The 19386-nt window shown below is 42.8% G+C and overlaps 1 protein-coding gene across 1 annotated transcript in view; it reads right to left on the bottom strand.

Moving 5' to 3' along the window:
* The window catches only part of col14a1b (collagen, type XIV, alpha 1b), a 247931-nt gene that overhangs the window by 160627 nt on the left and 67918 nt on the right, over nucleotides 1–19386 (bottom strand). Inside the window, exons 5-10 of the mRNA XM_030063880.1 lie at nucleotides 10079–10237; nucleotides 7601–7720; nucleotides 4387–4551; nucleotides 2500–2661; nucleotides 1605–1774; nucleotides 1339–1465 (exon numbers count right to left, since the gene is read on the bottom strand). Coding sequence (XP_029919740.1) covers nucleotides 1339–1465; nucleotides 1605–1774; nucleotides 2500–2661; nucleotides 4387–4551; nucleotides 7601–7720; nucleotides 10079–10237 — 903 coding nt within the window. The remainder of the gene's footprint in view (nucleotides 1–1338; nucleotides 1466–1604; nucleotides 1775–2499; nucleotides 2662–4386; nucleotides 4552–7600; nucleotides 7721–10078; nucleotides 10238–19386) is intronic.

Genomic DNA, 19386 nt, shown 5'->3' with positions numbered 1-19386 from the left:
CTCCCGGAGCGACACTGAGCATATAAACTCACCTCTAATGAGTCTGTTCTCTCTTCTCTTTATTATCCTTGTTATTTTATTTGTTTTGTGTCCAAACTCAATTTAAACCTGCACGCAGACTAACCCCCGTGCTCCAAAATAAATATATAAGAGAATGAATAAAAATAAAAAACAATATCTCATCAGTATTCTGCGCCGCGCCCCCCCTCCCCCCCCGCCTGTCCAGCCGCCGCCAGCGGCAGCCGACCCCATTAACTTTGATACAAGGTCGACTCGCGACTTAGCATTCATCCCCGTCCGACGGGGAGGAAATTCCCCGTCATTCATCAGGCCGGCCGCGCTAAATGAGGCTGGCGAATCCTCGCAGGCTCTGGGCTCGGCGCCACAGACAGCAGGACGGGGCCCGAGGCGAGCAGACGAATCAGAGCGAGCCACAGGCGGCCTGCCAGACGGCCCGCCGCTCGCCGTCTCCGGGCGCTCATCACCTGTGAGCCTCCACACCGCCCACACCCACCTCTTTGATTTCCTTTTTTTTTTTTGAGTTTTCTTTTTGCAGTGCAATGCAGGACTAGACGAAGGCAGAGCCAGGCAGTTAAAGGAAACATCCACCCAAAAAAAAAAAAAAAAAAACAGCTGCAGGTGATGTGTCTCACATCCCGACCTCTCTCCAAAAGCTTCTGTGGAACTTTTTAACCATTTTTTCCTTCTTTTTTCCCACTGCTCACAAATATTAATGTAATTCTGTCTGCTTTTTGCCCCCCACACCCTGGTTAAGGGGAAATTCAGGTGCAGGAAGACTGCTGGAGGACTACATCTCCCAGAATGCCTGGGAGCGGATGGGAAGTTTGATGAGGGCTGCTCTGTTAGCCCTGTTTTCACAATCACTCTGACATCAAACACCTTAAAAATCACTTTTACCAAGTCACTCAGTCTCATCTTCAGTTTTCAAATCTTGTTTTTCTTCCAACAAGATTAAAAAAAAAAATCCAGCAGGATGAGATAATCCCACTTGTTTCCAACGCTAATCGCCTTGTTTCCAGGATTTTCTTGAATCTTCTTGAAGTGTCACTTTCTGCTCCCAGGGGGCTGATCTGCCTCATTCTGCCTTGTTTCAACACATTCATGAAACTGCACTGGAATCAAGTGGGATTATCTAATCCCATTGGGATTGGATTTTTTTTTTTAATCTTGTTTGAGGAAAAACAACATTTGAACTCTGAAGATGAGACTGAATGACCTGCTAACATTTTTGCAGTGTCACTTCCACTCCTCACTCTCTCTCTCTCTCTCTCTCTCTCTCACACACACACACACACACACACACACACACACACTCACAGGTGGTGGCGCTGCCTCTCACAGCCTCGCTGGCTGAGCTCCTGTAGACGGCGAACACGGCGACCTGGTACTCTGTCAGAGAGTTCAGGTAACTGAGCACCACGCTGTTCTCCGTGCCCTGGACCACCTGTCACACACACACACACACACACACACACACACACACACACACATACACACGTCCCATCAGCTTACACCGCAACTGTAATGATGATAATAATAATCATGATATGAATAAGAATTGTTTTCTTAAACATCCCGGCTACCTTTTCGTCAGGCCGCCCTCCGCTGGCCGGGTAGTAAACCACGCGGTATTTCTCCACCAGGCCCGGCGCGTGAGTCCACGTCACCCGGAAACTGCGAGCCGTGATTTCAGAGGTCACCAGGTCACGGGGCGGAGCCACGGCGGTGGAGGGCGGGCCGGGCTCGCCGCCGCCTGACGGGGACGGAGAAGACGCCGAGAGGAAGGAAAGGAGAGCGTACAGTCATGTTGGATTTACCAGAACTCTGATCTGCGGCAAAAAACAATCTGTGGTTTATTTGTGATTGATTTTAAAGTCTTTGCTGTAAGAAAAATTCACACATCCAAAAAAAAGAAATGCAAAACCCCTGCACACCGCTCCTCTTTCTCAGCATCACTTTTAATTCAGTTACCATCTCCACTCTTGGCAAACTTGTGTCAGACGAGATTATTCTGGCGAAGGTGAGGCAAGACTGAAATATCAGCAGCTATTATCTTAATTAAAAGTGACGCTGAGAAAAAGGAGCAGGGCTGGTTGATTCTCACATTTTTAATTCAATTTAAAGTTAAAGTTAAAGGTGTGAATGTTCCCGAGCTGCGGCGCTGACATGTTTGGTTTTTACACAGAGGAAAGCTCTGAATGCATGTTCCGTGCAAACTTCACACTTTGCTTTGCTAAATCAGAAAGAAACAAACTGTGAAGCTGTGACCGCGTGCGGCCACATCTGATGTTCCTGTAACTGATTTAACTCTCCTGTGTAAATGTGTTTCACAAAGCAGAGAGTGACGTCACTACATGATATTTCTCCTGGACTGGAGTATGGTGGCTTGTTGAGTTGCTGTATTTCTAATTATTCAGTCTGGTCAGTGGTGTGATCACGGTAAATGTTCTGCCGGGCGGCCGTAAAACGGCGTCGGACCTTTGATGACTTTGTCGAGGTGCTCGACTCGCTCGCACACGGTCTTGGTGAGGCCCTCCACGATGTCGCTCATCACGCTGAAGTCCGCCACGTTGTACACATGAGTTTCCAGCGGAGGAGAGGCGATGGCCTTCAGCTCGTTCTCATCGGCGTTCTTCACACCTAAAGGTCAGGACGAGAGATAGACAGAGAGAGAGAGAGAGGAGAGTTGATTGGAAGTGAGAACAAGGAGGATGGCAGGGAATCTGTGTTTCTGGTGGTGCGACAGATCTATTAATACCACCTTGGAAACGCCACAGTTCAGATTAGTGGTGGGCCTATTATTACAGCACCGAGCTCTCTGCCCTTCCCTCTGGCGTTTGTTTCAGACCGACAAAAAATAGGACAAATATCAATCTTTTAAATTCACACTGAAGATACGGGCTGTGTGCAGTGAAGGTTTTCTGCAGCTGGACTGAATGTGTTCCTGTGTGGCTTTCTGATGTTTTGATTTCCTGTAAATTCCTGCAACCAAAGTGCCTTTGGGGAATAAAAAACAAACTGTACAATAATCAAACTAGGTAGACAAAGTGCTCATCATACAAAAACTTTGCATTACAAAGAAAATTACATTATGTTGAGCTTACTTTCAGCTTATTTCATCAATATCTTACATTACACTTTAAAGGCTAAAGAAAATGAAACTAGAAAGGTTTAATCTCCTGAAGATAATGTGTGTCTGGCTCATGTTGAAAACTTACCGCTGAATTCATGAGAGAGGCCTCAAAGATCGTCTGAATTTGAGGATTAGGAGCTTGAACAATTTGTCCCAAATGTCCTTTAGTTCCCAATACACTAAACAACGGGAAATGATGTTCAAAACTTAAATTTTAGCAGTGTTTGGAGTAAAAGTACTACTAATGCTCAAAGTAGAAGCAGCAGCATCAACATGATTCTGTGATTGAATAACGCCGGTTTGTGCAGAAAGTGGAAGAAAACCTGAAGCAGGGAAGATATTTAAGGTTTAATATTCCAACGCTGCATTCACTGGCACTCGACCTTTGTAGCATCATTAAAAAAAGTGGCATAACTGATGTGATGCCTTGTCCTTTTTCTTTTCTTTGTTTTTTTTTTTTTTGTTTGTTTTTTAACAAGCGTTTGGAGAGCCAACATCCTCATACTGCCGATGATTGTTTTCTCACATTTTGCACAAGTGCATTATTGAGGATGGAGGAGAAGCAGCGTTGTGCACGAGCGCTCGTGTTTTCGGGATCTGTTTCAGACTAATGAACTTTCTGCATAATAAAACATGTACATTGAGCTGAGTTACATGTGTAAACTGACCTGTGAGTTGTTGTTAAAACTTACACAGTGGTCCCTCTTTAATCGTGGGGGTTACGTTCTAAAAATAACCCGCAATAGATGAAATCCGCGAAGTAGTCAGCTTTATTTTTTACAATTACTCTAGATGTTTTAAGGCTGTAAAACCCCTCACTACACACTTTATACACTTTTCTCAGATGGCCATTAACATTTTCTCACTTTTCTCTCCTTTTAACACTTTAACACTGTTTTAACAAGTTCAAACCTTCGTAGAAAAATAAGGACGCAGAACACAATGCGCAGGCTCTCCCTTAGCCAATCAGGACGCAGAACACAATGCGCTGTGAAAAAAAAAAAAAAAGCACGCAAAATTGCACTAAAAAAATCTGAGAAAGGTGAACCGCCTTATAGCGAGGGACAACTGTACTCACATTGTTTTTCTTGGCTTGTGAAAGTCATCTCTGTGATTCTGTACAGTAATTCATTCAGCTTAGGAGGGCAGTGGAAATGGGAAGAAGAACTGGTTTGTTGCTGGGACTGTGTGACATGCTGTGTGCGTGTGTGTGTGTGTGTGTGTTGCTGTACCGATGGCGAACAGCTCGATGCCGGCCTCCCTCAGGCTCTGAGCCGGAGGAATCACATCGTCCTGCGACTTCCCGTCCGTGATCAGGATCCCGATCTTGGGAACGCCGGGTCTGGATCCGGACTCGGGCTTGAAGCTGTTCTCCAGGATGTAGGTCAGAGCCAGACCTGCGGAGCAAAGCACCACCAGCTCAGTGGATGCAGCACGGGAAGGTCGGTGGTTCGATTCCCTGTGGAGCTCAACATGATTCTGACTGAAGCTGCTCATGCTTAAAAAAAAAAAAATGGCAAAATTAAAGTCTCACTCCGCTCAAAAAATGTGTTTTACTTCTGTTTTTGTCTCCTAAAGAGTGTGAGCTCGTCTCTGCTGACTTGAATCTGGTCACTTTGAGTGTTTTATTTTGAAAAATCAACAAGACCAACAGGAAACGGCTGCTTCACATCAGCAATATCAGTGGAACGAAGAGATTCACTAAAAAAAAAAAAAAAATAGTGTTAGATTTTCAAATATGGCACAATATTCACAACGTTGGGACTTCCTGGTTGTGTGAACGGAGTTCTGGTTACAGGCCAGCAGGCAGGGAGGGGGCGGGGCCTATTTGCATATTCATAGATCTGTACATTTTTAATGAGGGCAAAGACTTTTTAGTCGGACTTTTAAGGGACATTTAAGCCGTTTTAAGGCACGGAGGGACTTTTCTCATGAAAAAAACCTAAATATATAATACTGATAAACACATTTTTATGAGATTTAATGAGTAACTTAATTTGTATTGCAAGTTAAACTAAAAAGTAAGCATGATCTAGTCATCGTTACCTGTAAAGCATAAAGTTTAGGCCTTAATTATGTCATTATTAGTATTTAAAAAACAAAAAGGCACATAAAAAGTACAGAACAATATGCATGAAAGCTATAAAACAATGCATAAATAGGATAAAAGGAAAAATATATGTATTCACTGAAACAATTAAGTTTACTTGCAAAATTAATTATTAAAGAGAATCTCTTTGGAAAAATGGATAAATTTGGTAAAAAAAAAAATAAAGGCACTAAAAAATGTAATAAAAAATACAAATTGAAATCCTTTATTTGGTTATTAAATATCTGATGGTTAAAAATGTGCCTCCATCAATGTTTGGGTTTCCTGCATCATTTACTAGGGAGTACTAACTGGTTGCTATGGTGTACTAGGTGGTTGCTAGGGTGTTTCTAGGTGGTTGCTATGGTATCCTATGGGATGGCGAGGTTTTTCTACTCCAGCTTTTCAGAAATTACAAACAGCAGCCTTATTTGCAGATTTACTTTGAAGACTTCAGCCAATGTGGTTTTAAGATTTTCATTTTTCTTAACATTTCCCGACTGTATAGAGAAGCATTTAGTCCTTCAAACAAAATTAAAACATCAAAATCACAAAAAAAAACTGCATTTTTTCTTCAGATGACAGCAGTGATGGGACTGAGTGAAGGCAGCCATTATGCCTTTTTAACCTTCATTACGCAGCAGCCGGATGAATAAAGGCTTTTGGAAATGTTTTATCACTGCTTTGACATGATACTCCGCAAAAGTGAAACCTCGTCTTGAAAACTGACTGACAGCCCAGAGTTACAGATAATAATTATACTTTTTTTTTGTTAATGCGTGTGATAACAGAATGAAAGAGTTGTAAGAGCAAACGCAGTCCCAGGATGACAGCATGTCAACGCTGATCACTTCCTCCAGAAGAAGAGCTGAAGTGACGCCGGCCATCACAGACTTAATGATCAGAATGGCTTCACACCGTCGCTGTAAACTTAACAGGCTTGAGATAATGAATGTGCAGTTAATTAACATAATGAGGCTTTAGCTAATGACATGTTTAATGCTCATCTCAGCTCAGCACGCACAATAATCTGAGCCCCACACGTTTAAACCAGAGCTGAGGACACAGAGCGGGTCACTGGGCCACACCATGATGATGATGATGATGATGATGATGATGATGATGATGATGATGATGATGATGATGGTGGTGGTGAGAAGTTCCAGGACAAGAAATTAAAGTTTGGACACACCTGAGACGTTTTGTGATCTGGGGAAACCAGGTGTTGGACTAAGATAAACCACACCAAGCCAAGTCAAACTAACCTAAACTAAACTAGGGTCAACTTGGCTTAACTTAACTAAACTTAACGAAACTAAACTTAGCTGACCCTAAGTTAAATTAACTTAAATAACTTAACTAAGCAACCTGAACTAAACTAAACTAAACTTGGCTTAACTTAACTAAACTTAATTAAATGAAACTAAACTTAGCTGACCCTAAGTTAAATTAACTTAACTAACTTAACTGAGCAACCTGAACTAAACTAAACTTAACTTGGCTTAACTTAACTAAACTTAACTTAAATACACTAAACTAAAAAGAAATGACCCTAAGTTAACTAAACTAAACTAAACTTAACAAAACCAGCTGAACTAAACTAAACTAAACTAAACTTGGCTTAACTAAACTAAATTAAAATGAACTGACCTTAACGTAACGTAACTTAAATTAACTAAACTAAACTACACCTAACTTAACTTAAGTAAACTTCACTTAATTAACTAAAATACCCTAAACTAACGTAAATTAACTAAACTTAACTTAACTAAGCTAAACTAAACTAAAATTAACTACACTACAATGAACTAAAGTAAACTTAAACTCAACTAAACTAAACTAAGCTAAACTTAACTTAACTTAACTTAACTTAACTTATCTTAACTTATCTTAACTTAACTTAACTTAACTTAACTTAACTAAGCTAAACTAAACTTGACTAAACTAAACTAAACTAAACTAAACTGACCTGGATGTAATGGAGCTGAACTAAATAGAAAGTGACCTGATTTGAATTGAATTGAACTGAAATCAACACAGTTCAGTGTGATGTGATACTTATTATAATATAATATGTGATGTGATTTAATCCTGTGAAACTTTGCTGTCCACAAATAATCAAAACACCACAACATGAAGTGAGTTTCATACACAACAGCAGTGTGTGTGTGTGTGTGTGTGCATGTGTGTGAATCAAAGTGAAACGAGCTGAAGGAGCGACAGCCGAGTCCAGGTGTTAGTCTGAGTCAGCCTTTCCATCACCTGTCACCTGCGGCTGCTACAGCTAACACACCAACACGAGAACCTCTGGAGGAGTGTGTGTGTGTGTGTGTGTGCGTGTGTGTGTGTGTGTTCACCTGTGAGTGTGTTTCCTCCTTTGTACGGCAGGTTCTTCACAGCGTCGATCACGGCCTCTTTAGTGGTGTGAGCGTTGAGATGCCACTCAATCCTGGGATCTCCACTGTACTGAGCCAGACCTGCACACACACACACACACACACACACACACAGAGAGAGAGAGAGAGAAGAAAAAGCCCGGTTAGTCAGCCTCCCCTGAAGTTATGAAAGCATTCAGCCGAGTCATTCATGCGCTCAGTCATGTAATCGCTGATTGTAAGTGTAATATCCAGAAATGCGGAGATTAATTTGAAGTTTCCGTCGGAGCTCTGAGTCACGCGTCTCTTCTGACCGTCTGCTCTGTGAGAGCTGCTAACGAGGAGACACGTTCCCTCCGGTGACACCTACGCTCTCACCGCCAAAAAAAAAAAAAAAAAAAAAAAAAAAGTTTAAAAGCAGAAGTTTAAAACCAGAAACCAGATTTGGGTGTTTGAAACAGAGAGTGTGTAACGTTCATCCTCAGCCGACGAGACGCCGACACTTCAACAGGAAAAAAGTTAGAAGCCTCAGGTAGTATTTTGTGTTTTAGCAGGTATCAGGGTTGAATTTAATGCTTTCAAGACAAATTTGAAAAACATTTTAAGTCTAACTTTTGGATAAATCGTCTTTTTCTTATTGACATCAGCCTGGACCGCCAGCTGTGCAGGTCAGTGTCGTGTATCTGGTCCAGGTCAGAGGTCAGTTTTAGGGTTTTCTGCTGAAAGCGGAGGTATTGTTACTGTGATATTTCACTCAAGTAGAAGTAAAAGTACTGCTTTAGAGATGTACTTCAATAAAAGTAAAAAGCAGCTCATTTGAAATGCACTCAGAGTAAAAGTTACTGCGTTACTTTTGAGAAACCAGAACTTTGTTAGATGTAATTCTACAAGGACGAAAACACATTTTTTTTTTCTCCCCCTTTCTCGCCCTCCTCTTCTTCTTCAGTGTGTGTGTGTGTGTGTGTGTGTGTGTGTGTGTCTCAGGTATGCATGCCCTGTGCGAGTGTAGTTCAGCCCCTGTCATCCTCTTCTTCATCATCATCATCCCCCTCGTCCTGGCTGCTGCAGCTGCCCTGTGTGTGTGTGTGTGTGTGTGTGTGTGTGTGTGTGCTGCCTCGCCCACCTGTCTGGAGGCAGTGGGCTCTCCTATCTCACATTTCTTCATTTCTCCCTTGTTCAGCTGTTGTTGTAGTTGTTTTTTTTTCTTTAAGTCAGCGCACTTCAAATAAAGCTGAACTTGAATTTAAAGGACTTGTAAACACCCTGTTGTTGTTGTTGTTGTTGTTGTTTTTCTGTGGTTCTTCATCTGAGTCACTAATAAAACCAGGGTTACAGGTTCGATTCAAACGAAATGTCCTCGTCGTACTTTGTGTACGTCATAACTCGACGGTATCACTCCGCCTTGTCAGCGTGAGCGGAACAAACGAGTGACGTCAGCAGGGGGCCGAAAATAAAAATAATTTTAAAAAAAGTTCCTAAATTAAAATCCGAAGCTTGTTTAGTGTTTGGTAATGATGTAAAAATGTTAATGTTTCCTGCCTGCGGTCTGCAGCTCACCATGCTAATAACACCGCGTGTGTGATCAAACCTCCTCAGGCTCAGGGTAAGAATAATGGTCTTCATGCTTTTTTGTAATTAAATGTAGTTTAGTTAAAAGTTGAATTGAATTAGCTGAACTTTGTTAATGTGAAGACTGAGTCACCACAACACTGGGCCCTGATTGGCTGACAGCAGCAGATCCAATGAGATCAAATGAGGCTGAGATTAAATTTTGGATGGATTACAGTATTTATCGAGTGAGGCGGCCAATCAGGACCAAGTGCTGCTGCGATTCCAGGATTTATTCTGAAGCTGGACTGGATTTCTGAAAGAGTGCAGCAACTTTAAATTGAACTCACTCAAACAAAACATTTTGCTAAAATAAATAAACAAAAATCTGAATTTCAGTGATATAGGAGCTTTAAGTTTAACATTTTGGGCTGCTTGTATATCACTTCAAAACCCTGCAAGCAGTGATGGAAAAAGTCCTTGAATCTTTTACTTAATTAAATTAATTAAAAGTAAAAGTCCTGGCTTTAAAATGTTCCTCAGTAAAAGTCTTTTGTTGTGAGGAACGGTTCCTTTCAGAGTTAAATTGTAGTTAAAATCCATCAACCTGTAAGAAGGATTTTAATGCTGTATCTCTAACCGCTCCACATCCTGTTGGCTGGTTTACTCTCTAACATGCAGCTCATCTGATGTAGAGCTGGAAAAAAAAAAAAAAAGATCTCCAGCCTTCAGATAAAAATGTAGAGCCGGAAAAAGAAGAAAATCTCCCTCTGAAAAGTAGAAAGCGTCACTGACGGAGCCTCACGACTGCAGGAGAGCGAGGGCCTGCACGGGTCCAAACAGTCAGACAGCAACGACAAAAAAAAAAAAAAAAAAAAAAAAAAAAAAAAAAAAACACCAAAAGCTGCTCACCGATCCTGGTGCGGTCGAACTCCACCTGGAAGGCCTTGACCAGGTTCTCCAGGAACATCCTGACCAGCCGGAAGTTGATCCGGCCGATGCTCCAGGACCCGTCGACCAGGATCACGATGTCGGCGATGGCCACCGTCTTACAGGTGAACGTGTCCTCAGCTGCAGGGGAGCAGACAGAGACACTGGATATTTAAACAGCATCAGAACAACACTGGAAGGGTTTTTTATATTGACCTGGGGCCAGGACGGTTTTTGGATCTTTAGTCTTTAAAGTGCCAGATTGCCGAGGCTCAGTTTAAGGATCCTTTAGACTCAAAAAACAACAAAAACAGTGGAATTAACATGCAATTTATCAGTGAATCAGTCCCAAAATCATCAAAATCAAATGATGTGCTTTATCTTTTGTATTATTTGACTCTCTCTTGCACAGTGCACCTTTAAGACTCAAGTTAAAAGTTGTTTATCCATCGAAACAGTTCCAAAAAACCTGCTGGACTTTATTCTCATTTGAGAAAAACCATGTTCAAAACGGTTGCAGTGAAAAGGTTTGCGTCTAAATTGATTCATTTTTTCACACGTGAGCAGGTGTTTCAAAGTCATTCAAAGGTTTTCCAGCCGTGCCTATTAAATTTTAACCATAACACTGTATTTGATCTGGGTATCATGTGAGCCTTTTCCTGCGGTCAAAGCGACTCGTTTCGGTGCGTCTCAGATACCCTAAAGAAATACTGCAAATACTTTTGTAGATCAAAGTGCTACAGGCTGCAGCTCAGGAGGAAACCCCCCCCTTTTATGCCCGGTTTTATCACAGTTTCTACTCTTTAAATCAAATCTTAGGCGACCTCTTCAGATCTGTTTTACTGTACAGGTGAAATATTGGCGTACCATGACCATACCATTAAAAACACATGCTGTAAATTACAACGTGCATTATAATTAGGACGCAGCAGATCAGAGGAGCGCGAAGCAGCGGCTTACAGTAACAGCACCAACAACAAAGTACAGTTGTAAAAGTAGGACAATTTGATGTGCAGCTTCTGTCCCAAAGTGGTACAAAGTGCTTCATTAATTCTAATTCAATTCAACACAGTATAATTAAACCCTGGAGGAGCGCGGCGCTTGGTTTCCAGCAGATGAAAAATAACAAGCCGCTGTGTTGTTTGTCTCAACAGTTTACTGGGCGATAAAACAGACCGGGGCTCTAATGAGGCAACAGCAGTTCATTTACAGTCGCCGGGCTGCAGCGGCGAGCCAAAGGCCAACGAAATTAGGCGACGGCGATATTCTACCGGCCAATTATCTTTCACACAGCGTGCCGCCAGCCTCTCCTCTGCGGACCGAGATAGTGATTGCAGCGTTGCCAGTTTGAAGCCGGGTGGCAAACACACAGTCAGACGAGACGTTTAACCTCCCAGATGCAGCAGAGCAGCAGCGTGGATGAGCAGGATGTGTGCAGATTTATTGATCACCCTTGTTGAATAAAAAAATCAATACTAAAACGCTCCGTCCGCCAACCCAACCCTTGTTTTGCGGCAGATCGAGCAACGTCTGACCTGTTTTCAGGCAATTTGCTCGAAATGCAACCGTCCACTTTGCAGTGCAATTATTTGGAAAAGGCCTTTGCTTTTTTTTTTTTTTTTTTTTTTTTTAGATATTCAGCGGTGTTGTTTGCATGCAAATCGCTTTTCGGCGCCCGTGTTAAATCTCCTGCAACCCACGTCTGGGTCGCAAGCCGGTTCCTGCAAAACACAGGCTCCGCGTTTGTCGCATCCAAAGGTCAACTTGAAAACAGCGAGCGCGGCAAAAGTGCAGTCGAGTGTGGAAAAAGTGTAGTCGAGTGTGGTGAAGTGCGGCGCTGTTTCCAGGGCGGGTGGCTGCTCAGTGCGACAGACCTGTCCCTGACCGTTTAACGCTTTGTTCGTTTTTTTTTTTTCTCCTCCTAAAAATATCTCATGGCTTGCAGGAGTTTTGTTTGCCTCGTATTTTCTGAATGCACACACAGATTCTCTCTCAAACACGGTGGAAACAGCCCATGTTGTGGTCACTGCTGTGGTCCATGTGTGTTATCTCTGTTTTATTAATATGAGCCGTGACGGTGCAAACGGCATGGCGTTTATGAGAAATTCGATGCATTTCTCGTCGGTAATCCTGCCTCTCTCTTCAGTCTCACACATGCTCGTGCAGTTGAAGCCACAGCAGCCGTTCACCTGGTCACGTCTGTCCAATAGCAGAGCAACACACCTCCCTTCTTGGCCTATCATCTCGCTGCTGTCTTTTTTAAAAATGTGTTTCTCCATGTGCCTTTTTGTTTTTTTGCTGTTTGCTGCCATTCATGCATCAGAGCCAGGCAGACAAGCCCCAGACAGACAGCTCTGTGTGCATGACGTTTGGTCATGTGACTCTTCTTCTGCATAAAATGGACCAATCACATGCTGCCTACTTCACTCAGGAGGAACAGACTGTCATCATGGAGAGAAAAAATATTACTGTGACTGCAAGTAAGGTGAGAGAGGAACACTGGCAGGAAACTGAGGATGGTGTAAATTCGTAAGTTTTCTTCCAGTTTATATCAAGTGAAATAAATTTAATTGATTTAATATTAAGTCTGTGTGTGACAGACTTTGATTTTTTTGTGTTTTAGTAAATAGCAGCATCAAATAAGGACCAAGCATCTAAACACCACTCACAGCGGCATCATGTTTATATGTTTTATTATTCCTGTATTTTGTGGATGATGATTTGTGGTGTGACATTTAAAGGGTAAACAGACGTTTTACCTGAAGCAAACAGGAAAAAAGACGATTTTAAGTCGAAGCTCTGAACACGACCTGCTCCGGAGCAGCCAAAGACGTTTCAGCGCTTATGGACGATAATAAACGAAATTCTTCTCCATTCACTTTTCTCTCAGGAGACATGAACGTTTTCAAAATGATGCATCTTTTATGACCTGCTTCAGTAAATAAACATCACTTCTTTTAATCTGAAAAGCCAGACTGAGCAAACTGGAGTCTTATTGGTTTCAGGTGAGCATGCTGCGAGGTAATTGGTCCAATCTCAGCAGACTGGCAGCTGATTGGTCTGGCGACACCGCACAACTGGCTTGCAGCAGGATTACTCACAGGTTAGACAGTTTACTGCAAAAAAAAATCCATCTTAACACATCATTTAGTCTCACCTTCAGTGTTCAAATCTTGTTTTTCTTCAACTGAGCTAAGAAAAATCTCCCAGTGGGATGAGATAATCCAATAATCCCACTTGTTTCCAAAGCTGGATCAACTTGTTTCCAGAATTTTCTTGAATCAAAGTGTCATTTTCTTGATCCCAGTTTCTGATCTGCCTCATTCTGCCTTGTTCCAACACATTTATTCTTGTTCCCAGAAAAAAAAAAATGAATATGAGGCTGAATGACTTGTTAACATGCAGATTTTTATTTTTTTTTTATTTTTTTATTTTTTGCAGCTGTGGGTAATTCTCCTTTGGGAAAGTGATGGCGTGACTTTAAGGTTTTCTTTCTTTTTTTTTTTTTTTTTTTTTTACCTACGTGCCTCTGAGCAACTAAACCAGCAGCAGCAGCAGCTCAGTATTGTAGTGCTTCTCTGAGGACTGACTGTGTTTAACTGCATGGCTGTGAATCAGGGCGTTGCTTGGGAAAAAAAAAAAAGAAAAAAAAAGAAAAAGGAAAAAAGAAAAGACAAACAGAGCCTACACGCTCAGCGATCCTTCCCTGAATAAATAAAGGCTTTAAAAAAACCCGCACACAAAACTGCCTGCCACAGCCAGCAGGCAGCAGCGATTATAAAAACAAATCCTTCATAGTGGATTAAGCAAAAACTGTTAAAAAGAAGCACTTCACATGCAGAGAGGAGACACGAGCAGCGGTCACCGGCACAAACAAGAGCAGGGATTTACCTCTCGGCCTGATTCAAATCAAAGAAAACCAAACAGGGCTGGCGTGAACTCGGCTGCCATGTGTGTGTGTGTGTGTGTGTGTGTGTGTGTGTGTGTGTGTGAGGTATACATGTGAACCCGCCGGCGCTCGCCTTCTCATCCTCCACATGAGCGAGGGAACGTTCCTCTCAGGTCGCAGCATGTTGTTGCAGGATCTTTTTTCTTTTTTCTTTTTTTTCTTTTTTCTGATTCATTCGTCACTGACAGGAGCGCAGCGGCGGATCGCGGCCTGCAAGTCTCTGCAGTGCCGGAATTTAAACCGGAGAGTTTTCTGCACCGCCGTCCAGGTGAGACGGAGGCGTACGGCGATGAGAAAATACAGGAGGCCGAGAACGAGGCTTGAGCTTTGGAGATCATCAGCGGCGCATCGACAAGACGGTGGTATCAAAATAATAATCATGTTTAAAAAAGCGTATTCTGGCGTTATTTTGCATGAGTCGATTTGGAGAAATGTGCAAAAAAAAGACAAGTCAAAGTCCAAAGTTCGTGTTTTATTCATTCTGTGCACGCTACAGCCTCCCGTCTGTACCACTGCAATGTATTTAAGTGTAAAAGGCCCTTTAACTGTTGAACCGCACAACCTGAACTGGGCTGTAATGGACTTTCCCATTCAAATCAACAGGTCAATAAATGGGTTTCCATCCAGCTGTTTTTATACGCATTTTAATTTGCGCATTAAAAAACCCATATGGAAACTGAAAATTCACAAAAAAGTTTTTACGCTTGGGCGAGGTGGAGACGTTGGTGTATGGATAAAAGGACGATGTGAATAAGTTGCTATAGAAACAGGTTTAGCCAATAAACGGTGACGTTCATCATCACGTGACTTCCGCTCCACTGGACATGACGACAACAACAGCCGGTTTGTTTGGACCCCAGAAGAGACTTTATCTCTTCTTGAACTAATTAAAGGAAACAAAATTAAAGCAAACAACAAAGTTTTGATTTTTGACTGAGGCGCCTGTAACACGTCGTCACGCTGCGCCCTCTTTTTCTGCAGTGGCATAATGTCACCCGGCTGGAGAATTAGCGCCACCTATTGCTCACGTCGATGAACTCCAACTCCAAATATTCACATAACAGAAGTGGATGGAAATGCGCATAAACTCACATTTTGTTTTGCCGATTTTCTGAAAATTTGGCTAAAATTTGCAGATATTTGGATGGAAACCCGACTATCGTCTCGACTCTGACTGATTTCTGCAGGGGAGGAGGTTTGATTCCCCCTAAACAATCACTACAAACTGACTGACATCACCTAAGCCACGCCCCTGCTCCTCAGTCACCACCTAAGCCACGCCCACCGCACCTCAGTTATCTAAGCCACGCCCACCGCTCCTCAACCATCATCTAAGCCACACCCACCGCTCCGCCGTCACCACCTAAGCCACGCCCACTGCTAATCAGTCATCACCTAAGCCACACCCACTGCTCCTCAGTCATCACCTAAGCCACACCCACCGCTCCTCAGTCATCACCTAAGCCATGCCCCTGCTCCTCAGTCACCACCTAAGCCACGCCCACCGCACCTCAGTCACCACCTAGCACCTCTGTCACCACCTAAGCCACGCCCACCACTCCGCAGTCACCACCTAAGCCACGCCCAGCGCTCCTCTGTCACCACCAAAGCCACGCCCACCGCTCCTCAGTCACCACCTAAGCTACGCCCACCGCTCCTCAGTCATCACCTAAGCCACGCCCACCGCTCCTTGGTCACCACCTATACCACGCCCACCGCTCCTCGGTCATCACTTAAGCCACGCCCATCGCTCCTCGGTCACCACCAAAGCCACGCCCACCGCTCCTCAGTCATCACCTAAGCCACGCCCACCGCTCCTCAGTTATCACCTAAGCCACGCCCATTGCTCCTCAGTCACCGCCTAAGCCACGGCCATCGCTCCTCAGTCACCACCAAAGCCACGCCCACCGCTCCTCAGTCACCACCAAAGCCACGCCCACCGCTCCTAAGTCATCACCTAAGCCACGCCCACCGTCCTCTCAGTCATCACCTAAGCCACGCCCACCACTCCTCAGCTCGTTTGCAGTGAGGCTCTGGATGGAGCCCCGATGGTTTCAGGAGTCAAATGAAACTTTTCTTCCTATTTTTTTGCTTCATTTACTAAATTTCACACTTTGACGATGATGTGCCGCTCTACTTTGCTGTTGTTTTCTAAATATTGTTGTTCTGAGGCACTGAGCTTGTGGCTTGAAAAATGTTAAAATCAATAAAATCATCCTGTAACAGCTGCAGATCTTTTATTACATTTACAGCTTTACTCTGACAGCAAACATTTCATATTTATGTGAGTTTTCTTTAGATTTGAAGGTACATTTTTGCCATTTTAAGGAACAAATGTCCTTGCTGCTGGGATGGCAGCCCTGCAGGGACAAATCTCAAATCTTTTCACTGGGAACATTCTGATATCAAAGTGTGAGAAAGCATCAAAGCATCATTTTTTGGACATTTTTTGGTGCTTTGAGTTTTTCCAGTCCCAGCACCAGACTGTGTATCCTGTAAATCCCTGAATGCAACCAACACATCTCTGCGCTTATTTCACCGCCACAAAAAACTCCACGTCTATCCGTTTTGCTCGGAGGTTGAGTGATTTTGACTCGGGGAAGCGCGACGCGTCGAGTTTCAGCACATTCTGTTTTTGTGTCGGAGCGCGGAGCTGAAAATGAAGGGCAAGGCGGCGTTTTGGAGCGCTTAGCGAAAAGAGGAGCGTCTTCCTCGGAGCTTTAAATAGCTCGCCTGGGAAAACACTCGCACCTGGACAGATGGAGAGGAAGAAGAGGAGGAGGAGGAGGAGGAGGAGAGAGAAAGGAGATAAAAGTAAAGTGAACAAATGTGGATTAATGGACAAAACTACACCGCAGGAAGCTGGAGGTGAATACCAATGTGAAGTTTTTTTGTTTTTTTTAACTTCTTTATTATTGGTGCTGATCCACCCTATTACTGAATTAATCACTATAAAGCCGGGGCAGGTCACACACACACACACACACACACACACACACAGACACACACACACACACTTGTATATGTGGGCAAGACAGAAGGATATCTGATATTTGATGTTTTGATGAGATTAAATGTCTCTCATCAAACAACCGAAAGGAAAAAAAAGAAAAACATGGAGGCCAATAGAAAGAGAGAGAGACACAGAGAGAGAGAGAGAGAGAGAGAGAGAGAGAGAGAGAGAGAGAGAGGGGAGAAAAGGGTGGATCATGAAGAGGAAAGAGGAGAATAAAGGAGAGAGACAAAGAAAATAATAGCAAGGTTCAGTGGAGTGGGAGCGAATGAAATAAAAAGAAAGCAGACAAAGAGAGGATGAAGTGACACAGAGCTAAAGAGAGAGAGAGAGAGAGAGAGAGAGAGAGGAGTACAAAGCTGTGCGAGGGCGAGCGACATGAATCACACAGGAAAAAGCCGTTTAAACGTCTCATTTTCAGTCATTTTCCTCTCAACATTTTGTCGCTCGCTCGTTTCTTTTTTCTGCTGCACAGGAAGCGACGCGCCGCTTCACGTTCGCTTGGAATAAACAGAAGAAGAAGAAGGACAGCCGCCACGGACAAAAAAAAAGAGAAACTCAAACGCCATTGACGGGAAATCCAAGCCCCGCCCCCACTCTGTTTGAGTGACAGGTGACACCAAACACCACAGTAACAAGTGTGTAGCAAGTTACTGCAAAACAATAAACAAACAAACTGAGGATTATCGTTTTAAAGAAAATAAGAGCAAAATAAGTGGCTATTAAAGTGACAGTTCACCCAAAAAAAACAAAAAACAAACAAACATTTGAGCTGTTTTTAACCACCAGGGTCCATTTAAAAAACTTTTTCATCATTTTTTTCAGAATCGATCATTATTCGTTATTTGATGCGGTGAATGAATTTCAGGAGGTGTTTCTGGATGAAAACGTCCCCGTTCACCGGCTGCGAGGCTTCATCCTGAAACCTTACAAATTAATGAAATTAGATGTTTTTTTCTCTCCACTATTTGTTGTTAAATTTTATTGTAAAGTCATGAAAACTAAATGTGAAAAATGCATGGAATTTTTCTTTTTCTTTTTTTTTTTTAATTTGATGAGTTGACTGAATGAATTCCAGGAAGTATTTTGTAATTTTGGGCAACATTTTGGGCGTTTTGATGTCAGAAGATGGCTGGAGCTGACCCAGGTGTGTAGCACAAGGCATTGTGGGTATTTGAGTGTAAACAATTCTGTGATTCTAACACATGGAAGGACGATGAAAATCTTACAAACTAATAAAATATGATTGTTTTTCCCACCTTTATTTTTTTGAATGTATTGTGAAGTCAGGAAAATGAAACATATTGTGATGAGGATTCTTTTTTTCTGTCGAGTTTTAGCAGGAAAACATCTCAAAGTGTCATGTCACTGTAATCTGATTACTTTTTAATTAAAGTTACTGATCCAACAGCCGCCTCACTGCTCCTTTAACCTCGTTACTGGTGTCGGATCTATGGGAGGATTCCCCTCACCTCATGCTGCCTTCGAGTAACGTAGGAAATATCAGAATGCACATGAACCAGCCAACAAAGTGGTGATTACAGCCTGGTGTTATTTTAACGCTGCGGGCTCTGTCTTTATTAGAAAACCCCCACAAAAGCCAGATTTAGTGCGTCTTTATTTCGACTCCTGCTGCTGCTGACGGATTAGCCCGGCAGTAATTTACCGGCCCAATAAACACAAGTAAAGCCCGGCTCCAGTCATTTTACAGTGAATCACTTCTCATGTAGTGTATGGGGACGCTTTTCTCCATAATGAACAAGTGAGGCTAGTCTTTACTTTAAACAAAAGTGGCAAGTAATGTGTAGGTTTTTTTTTTTTCAGTTACAACCCAAACACTGTTTCTGTGTTTGTCATTATGATTTACACCCAGTGTCACGTTATCAGCTCCACCTGTGCAGTCTAATGCAGGTCAATGCAGCATAAATTCCACCTTTTAACAAATTTTATAATGTTCAGTTTGTGTTGACATTGTGGAGAATGTGTCACTTTAATTCTATGTTTATTACTGAGGTCGAGAGGTGAGATGTGTTTCTGATTTTTTGTCCTTTCCTATTTATATACAATCAGGGGGGACAGAATAGTGGAAACAGCTGTCAGTAAAGTGCAGTCCAGTCCAACAGCAGCACTAACTATGAGCTCAATGCCAAACATAGAAGTGAATGAACACCTCTGTTACCGTGACAACAAGACAAGCTGAGCATTACAGGCAGCAGGAGAGGAAACTTTATGGCACAACAGTTGGATTGGATTAGATTAGATTATACAGGTGGACACTGGGTGTATTTCCTCTAATGCAGCGGTGAAATGCCTGAGCTCTGACTGACC

Source organism: Myripristis murdjan, chromosome 11 (assembly GCF_902150065.1).
Source record: "Myripristis murdjan chromosome 11, fMyrMur1.1, whole genome shotgun sequence".
Classification (NCBI taxonomy): Eukaryota; Metazoa; Chordata; class Actinopteri; order Holocentriformes; family Holocentridae; genus Myripristis; species Myripristis murdjan.
The sequence above is the reverse complement of the archived record's forward strand: the minus strand, read 5'-3'. Positions and strand labels throughout refer to the sequence as shown.